This window comes from Phoca vitulina, unplaced genomic scaffold (assembly GCF_004348235.1).
Source record: "Phoca vitulina isolate PV1807 unplaced genomic scaffold, GSC_HSeal_1.0 scaffold36, whole genome shotgun sequence".
Classification (NCBI taxonomy): Eukaryota; Metazoa; Chordata; class Mammalia; order Carnivora; family Phocidae; genus Phoca; species Phoca vitulina.
The window spans coordinates 11,815,562-11,823,521 of NW_022589739.1; the positions used below are offsets into that span (position 1 = coordinate 11,815,562).

General features: G+C 42.7%; 1 protein-coding gene across 1 annotated transcript; it reads right to left on the reverse strand.

Annotated features, from left to right (window-relative positions):
- Positions 1-4,289: 4,289 nt before the first annotated feature.
- Positions 4,290-4,871, reverse strand: LOC116646390 (RNA polymerase II subunit A C-terminal domain phosphatase SSU72-like). The gene has a single exon (XM_032427070.1). The coding sequence runs from the start codon at positions 4,869-4,871 to the stop codon at positions 4,290-4,292; it is 582 nt and encodes a 193-aa protein (XP_032282961.1).
- Positions 4,872-7,960: the final 3,089 nt, after the last annotated feature.

Consider the following 7,960-nt stretch of genomic DNA (forward strand, 5'->3'; position numbering starts at 1 on the left):
ACCTGTGGAGACTACCAGAGATACTTCGATTCATAGACGGAGTAGAAAATACAAATTTTCTTGCAATATTCTTTGTGAAGACACTAGGAGCTTTCGGCATATCTCACTCTCCATCTTCTGTGAACATGCAAACAATAAGAAACATAAGAAGTCACTAGGACATATTCTCTACCTCAATGAGTGATAGTCTAATTTGACATATATATATATACCCAGCTAATCAAATAAAACACATTATTGTATGTATTTCTCCTACAAACAGAGGATTATGAATATACAAAGGAAATCATTATATGTATCTGGAAAGGCTATGTAACAAGATGTTTCTTGAACTTGACCTTGTAATAGGTAGTTCATCATAAGGAAAAGAATGAAAAAGGAGGGAAACAAGAGAGGAAAATGTAGGTATTCAAATCCAAGTATGGCCTGTTCACTGAACAGTGTTTATTCAGCTCCAGTTAGCTGTGCATAGGGAATGCTGAAGAAAGCACGGTGGTGTTTGTACAGGCATATTTGGCCTAATTGATGGAAATGAGATTTGAAATCTCTCTGACTTCACCACATTATCAGCTCACTTGCAGAGAGAGTCAACAGACCTTTAAGAAGTAACATTGACGGAATCTGTGTACCTGAATAAGGCACTGCTTGTGCTCACACCTTAGGAAACTAAGTTCAGAAATGACTGAATTTGGAAAATAAAGCATTGTTGCTGGAAAGGGATATGCATGATATCTGGGAGGTTTTCTGCAGGTGGAAATTTTATCAGTTAGTTCTTAGTATACATTCATCCATTCATTCATTCACTTGGGTCATTCAGGAAGCAGTAACTATTTTTCAGGCACCATATTATAAATGGGGGAAATAGAAGCAATGGGAATTGGCCTGAGTTCTGCCCTTATGGTTTGAGAGAAAATCAAATTTGTAAGCAGAAAGTTTGAAGAAGTGGAGGCAAATGCTAATTCCCCCTCGTGAAGGGGTATTTAAAAATATCTAGCTTAGTAGCTAAGGTATATCTTATACTCAAGAACATTATTTCTTCCATTCCAGTTATCCTCTTGGTGCTCCTGATTTTTCTTTCTGGGGGAAAAAATCAGCTCCAATTTCCATCCTCCAAGTGCTGGGAGAAAGTGTTCTGCCATCAGAGTCACCAAAGAAGTCCATTCAGCTGGCCTAGGTCAGGGCACTGTCTCCTAGAGAGCATATGGCTGCTCTGTGAGAACATTCTCTCCAGTGAGGGCAGCTGATCTGCAGGAAAACCAGTGGGATGGCATCGGAGGGATGTGAGGGCTGGTGTGTGCCCCACAGACCTGACTGGGAAAGGAAAGAAGAAAATGGCAAGAAGGAAGAGGCCATAGAAGACACAAACCAATAAAGGCAGGGCTGGAGAGGGGGCAGATTACAGAAGCTGGTGATGGTCATGTGTTTGGGGAAACGGAGTAGCAGAAAAAAATTTATTTTTTGAACTTTTTTTTTCTTTTAAGTAGGCTCCACACCCAGGGTGGAGCTCAATGCTGGGCTCGAACTCACAACCCTGAGATCAAGACCTGTGCTGAGATCAAAAGTCAGTCGCTTAAGTGACTGAGCCACCCAGGCATCCTGAAGACATTTTATTAATAGGAGCCAGTGAGAGAAGGCAGGGAGCTCAGAGGTTGAGGATTTGCCTGCTCAGTTGGTCTCCTGACCAAATTAGGATGACTTTGGTCTGACACAAGTTCATCCTCAACATCCCGTTCAATGCCCCTCCCCCATTGTTCCCTCCTCACACCTGCCTGAGATGTCCTGGTCTGCTTCCCAAGCCCTGCTTTGGGAAGCCCAGCAGAGATACCAGTCATTCTCTGGGCTCTTGTCATGTTTGCCAAGAAGGGTTTGAAGTAAGTCATTATCTTTTCTGTTTTCTCATGTCTAACCTAATCATTAGAGCACTTGCCACATATTGGATTACTTCTCTTTCTTGAGCAACCTTCATTAACCTCAGCTACCCATATACTCTCAACCTCCCTTCCCAGACCAACCCCTCCACTTCTGCTGTAACCAACCAGATTGGTATCTCTGGTCTTTACCATTCTTGGTGCACGAAAGTCCTGTCCTCCCACCCCCACCCCCAGGCCTTCCTGGGATGTGACACCAGTCCAATCCTTACCTTGATCCTGGAACCTGCCCCTCTACACACATGTCTAATTTACTCACCAGCTCTCACTGAAATTGGAGATGACATTCAGCTTGTTGGGAGCCAGGCACTGGGCTGTTTATTCTCTTTCATGAGAGCTCTTGAGGGAAGTGCTTACATCAGGGCCCCAGGGACACGGCTGTCTCCATCAGCCTTGCCCTCCTCCAAATGCCTGGATCCCAGGTCCCTAAGTGCCATTTCCCTCCCTGGCCTTCTCCTGACTAGCTTCTTGCCCACTCCTCCCCACCTGCTCTAATCTCCATCCCACACTGAGTGTTCACATTTAAGATATTCACTACAAAAAAAGCTCTCCCAGCTAAACCAGGCTTGCTACAGACCTCTTTTAATACTTACACTGGCATTAAATATTGAATTAATGAATAGTAAAGTTATTTTTTCAATCTACAATATCAATACATGTAATATGCAAAGATGATTTTCAAATTTTTGTTTTTCATGTAAAGGATGATGTTGCAGTTATATTCATCCTGGGATTGGTCATGAGATTCACATTTTGAAGCCATAAATAATGAATTTTCATTCTTTCCTAAGGGTCTATAAACATCCATGCATAATTTGTAGATCACATGGGATTCTTGAGATTCATGACACATTTTTATTTCATTTGCCTACCTAGTGTATCATTCTGTTTAGTGCTTGGTCATCAAAAATCCACATTTATGGTTGCTAGAAGAAAAAATTCTCCTGCTTTGTTTATATTCTTTTATAAGTAATTTTATTTCGTTTTCCTCATCCTGAATGTAGGATGTGAACTTTTTTCAACTTGGAAATAACTTTATATTCTAACTGATTATAAAAGCAATCTTGTACATTATTGTTTTTAATCAGAAGACAGGAAGAAGAAAGTAATCCCACCTTCAGGAAAAAAAAATGTGTCATTTGATGTAAATGCATATAAGTATATTATCCTAGCTAGTTCTCCATACTTTATGCTCTTCTAAAAAATCATATTAGTGAAGAGAAGGAAAAAATCTTTTCTACCAATCAAAGTGTTCCAGCTGGACTAAGAATTAAATTGACATGAGATAGATGAACAGGAAAAAAAAAATCAGTTTTATTTGCTCACAGAAGCCAAATAATGAACCTGAGACCTAAAGAAATGACCAAGGCAGGTAGTTTTTATATTTTTTAGACAAAGAGACAATAAATCTTTAATGAATTGACAGGATAAAGAAAACCTAATTTCAGGAGCTTCAATTAGTAAGGAATTCTAAACAGAACTCAGGCTGGGGCAGTTGATTAGTGCCAAGCAACAAGGGTTGTTTGTACAGACTTCTCAGCTCTAAATTTCTCACCGCTGGTGTAAGGATGTCTCTTTTCCTGTTGGTGCAGAGTGGGTACCGTCGCGAGCATGCTAGAAAGGCAAGTACGAGTTGTGTCTCCGCACAGTGTCAGCTTTATTTAACCATAAAGCAAGGGTAAAGCAGGTTCAGGATTCCAAACTCAATGACATTTCACTACACATTTAATCTGGCTTCATACACATTACACAAAGCAAACCACAATACAAAGTCACACAGCAAACACACAACAAGGGGTAAGAGGTTAAGGAACCAAAGCAAAATCAGTCCGCGCGTGTGCGCGTGCGCAGGTCAGATGAGGCCTCATCCAGTCTGGGTCCCTTGCCGCACGCGCTGCTTCTTACATTCAAGCAGTGCAGGATCTCCCTTATGTTCAGAGATCAGTCGGGCAGAGCCTTCCGCAGCAGCTGCCTTTCAATGTTGTTTATTCGCTGAATATCCTTCAACAAATCACTTGTCCCGCACTCCATTATAAACTTTCCTTCGCTCACCTGCAAAGCGCAGGCCGTGGCAGTCACGTCCTCGCAGACCCACGTGAGCGCTGAATTACTTCTTGTGTCCAAAGTACCCAGAACAATGTCCCCAGGTTTGGACTGTTTCCATGACTACTAGCCCTTGTCCTTGTTTCCCAAGAAATGCTTTTTCTTGCTCAACTCTTCCCTGGTGGCATATACCTAAAAATCGCACAAACAGAAGTTCGCGGAAAGGGCGTTAAAAGCCCTTCTCAGAAAATACGGACTAGTCCAAAACGCCACACGAAAGTTGTTACCTAACGAAGGCGCCAACTCCAGCCAAGACCTTCAGTAGAAGCAGACCGTGTGAAGAAAGCTCTTTCCTGTTTTCTCCTCCGCCGCCAGCAGCAGCTGCTCCGGACTGTCCACGTCGTCCGCCCGCTGGAGGCTCTGGCACAGCTCGCAGATGAGGAAAGCCCCGAGGGTGGCGTCCTCCAAGGTGTCTGCGATGTCCACGCTGACCACGTGCACGGGCTGGAAGGTCGCCTGCTCCCTGGCCCACAGCTCTTGTATCACTCGGTCATACACGCTCTCCTCGCAGGTGAAGATGACGTCGAAGGGGTCGCTGCACTCCTGAAACCTTTCGGGGCGCGGCTTGATCCTCTCGTTTCTCCCCAAGAGGTGCAGGATTCCGTTCCTGCTGTAGCCTTCCCGGTCTTTCCTGCAAAGGTCCTCGTACATCTGCTTATACGTCGTGGAGAAATCGTAGATCACCGGGCGATTGCTTGAGGGTCCTGGCAGCTTCACCCGAGATCCGACTCCGAAAGACTGGACGTGGAACCCTCTTTTGAGGAGGATGCTGTGGGCTTCCATGCTCCTGTTCACATTGCTCCTGCACACCACAGCCACCCTGAGCGGGGACGAGGGCATGGTGGCGGCCTCTGGAGGCTGCAGGGGCTGCGGGGGCTGGGGGGTGCTGCGGGGGCGCTGCGGCCAGGGGGCTGACCACCTGGTTCAGCTCTTTCGACCAGCAGAGTGTCTGAGGACAGACAGCGGACTTATTATATTTGGTCACCTCCACGGTGTGGGCGGAGACTTTCCAGCACTTCCTGATGGACTCAGTTTCAGCGGGTGGAGTGTCCTCTGATCCTGAGACCCATAACCTAATCACAACAACTGTGAGGTGATTACCTCCACTAAGCCATTGAATCCCAACTAAACCACTGAATCTCGATCAGGGTGTGGCCACCCAACACAGGGATGTGAAACCTGCAGTTGGCCGGGTTGGTCTACATGGGGAATGAGGGCTGAGGTTGACAGTGACCAGGTCAACTAGGCTAACTGTAAGCATGTCACTGCTCTGCAGTGACCTGGTCAGGAGTATGGGTGGAAAATCTGTTTTGAGGTTTTGAACTTAACATCCAATTCAATTCTACATACAATGACATATAAGTATCCTTGCACATTAACATACGTTTGGATTTTCTAGAAATGCAATTGTGTAAACCATAGGATGATTGTACATAGTTTTGCCCAAAAATTTATAAAATCGTTCATCAATGCAAACAAATCACATGCTGGACAACATCCCTGCTGATAGTATATTAAAAGTTACAACACAGCGTTTTCTGCATTTAATACTCTTAAAATCATGATTCTCAAGGAAAATCAGGCTTTGAACTTCCAACTAGCAAAGTGTCCCAGAACAGGAACCAGGTCACCTTCAAGGAGTGGGTGGAGACTTCTAGGACTTCTTGACTGATTCAATTTGATCAAGTGGAGTACAATCTAATCATGCTAACCATAATCTAATCATTAGAACAATAGATGATTAAATCACTTGTACCTCTAGTTCCCTTGACAAGGGTGCTGCTACCAGAGGGAGCATTTTTAAATCTGGAGTTATCCCTGTTGGTTTACTTTTGTATTTGGCTAGAGAGGAGGGATAGGAAAAAGGAAGAAAGGAAGGAAACTTTTGGAGGAAATGGATATGTTCATGGCACAGATTGTGGAGATGGTTTCTCAGATGTATATTTATCTCCAAACTCATCAAGTTGTATACATTAAATATGAACAGCTTTTTGTATGTCAATCATACCTCAATAAAGTGTTTTTTAAGGACATCTTGTTACAGCTATATAAATGTCAACTAAGAGTACTGTATGGTGGGGCGCCTGGGTGGCTCAGTCAGTTAAGCATCTGCCTTTGGCCCAGGTCATGATCCCAGGGTCCTGGGATGGAGCCCTGCATCTTGGGCATCCTGCTCAGTGGGGAGTCTGCTTCTCCCTCTCCCTCTGCCCCTCCCCTCTGTTTATGCTCTCTTGTGCACTCTCCCTCTCAAAATAAATAAAATCTTTTTTAAAAAATTTGTTTTAGAGATTTTATTTATTTTTCGACAGAGAGACAGCAAGAGAGGGAACACAAGCAGGGGGAGATGGAGAGGGAGAAGGAGGCTCCCTGCGGAATCGAGAGCCCGATGCGGGGCTCGATCCCAGGACCCTGGGATCATGACCTGAGCCAAAGGCAGATGCTTAACGACTGAGCCACCCAGGCACCCCAAAAAATTTTTAAAAAGAGTACTGTATATGGCTTTTTGAATCAGTGCAACCTGGCTAGTCAGTTAAAGATATCTCAAAGAACCTACCAACATAGATCTCATTTTACAAAACCATCAAAAAGGCCAATTTTATCAAATGATTTTATTGCTTAAATCTTGTAAGTCATCTAAAGAGAACACACAGAAGCAGAGAGTAGAATGGCAGTTACCAGGGGCTGGGAGAAATGGGGAGCCACCTCTCATTCTGCCCCCAATGCTGTAGAATGGATGTAAAGTTTCAGTTATGCAAGATGATTGAGTTCTAAAGATATTCTGTACATAGTGCCCATAATTAACAATATTGTTTTGCACACACAAAAAAATTGTTAAGAGGGTCAAAAAAAAAAAAATATCAACACCTGGGGCCCATCCCAGACCAACTGAATCAGAATCTCTAGGTATGGAATGTACCGTCATCCTGATTTTATTTGCTAATTCCTGTCATCCCTTCGCCCACCCACCCTTTACATTTCAAAATGTATTTAATGCCAGAATTTAGTCCATATACATTTGATGTAAGGACTGTTGTACTTTGCTTCATTCCTTGTGTTTTATTTATTTTACATTTTTGTTTCTGCCCTTGATTTTCTTTATTTTTGAGATTCTTATCAAGTTGTTATACACTCCATTCTGTCCTTGTTAATTTTGAAGTTCTACTTTGATTTTCCATTCCATTATATGGTTACCTACACTCTCTTCCCTTCCTAATCACATCACATTTCCCTGCTATTATTTGAAGACAAAAGTTTTGTAAATCTCTTAATTCTTTTTCACTGACCATATTCCTAACTCCCAGGTTTTGCTGAGACATTTTGTTAATTCTAGTTCAGTGGTCCTAATCTAATTTATCTTGGAGATAGTTCCTTTGATTTCTGAGTCCCTATAACTTAGAATGGACTTTGCCTGAAGCCTCACCTTCTTTTTCCATTAGACTTCATAATAAATTATTTAAATATTTAATCTAAACTTCAATGCTTGCCTCTGTTTTCTTTCTTTTCTTCACATTCCCCTGCCCTCATTTTGTTCTGGTTCACATATCATAATGTTTGAAAAATCTCCTCTCGAGTATTTTTGTCAGTGGGGAAAATGGAAGATACAGACATTCTGAGTTGCTGTGTATTTTTCTTTCACCCTGACGGATGAGCTGCATCGTGGCTGGATAGAGGTTGGGTGTAGTCCTTAACTGCCATTTCACTGTCTTTGTTCCAGCATTAGAGATAAAAAATCTAATTCCAGCATGATTCTTCTTTTATACATAACATGTTCTTTTCAGCTTAATGTTTGTAATATTTTTCTCTTTTTCCTTAGAGCGAAAAAATCAGCATAGGCCTTTCTCATCAGTCTAGTTCAATGGTTGTCAATCTTTTATTCATTATCACCCACCTAAGGAGCCTTTTTAGACATTTTTTCCTAATTCCCCCTA

Excerpts from the sequence above, each read along its gene's own strand:
- LOC116646390 (XM_032427070.1), bottom strand. The coding sequence starts at position 4,871 with ATGCCCTCGTCCCCGCTCAGGGTGGCTGTGGTGTGCAGGAGCAATGTG.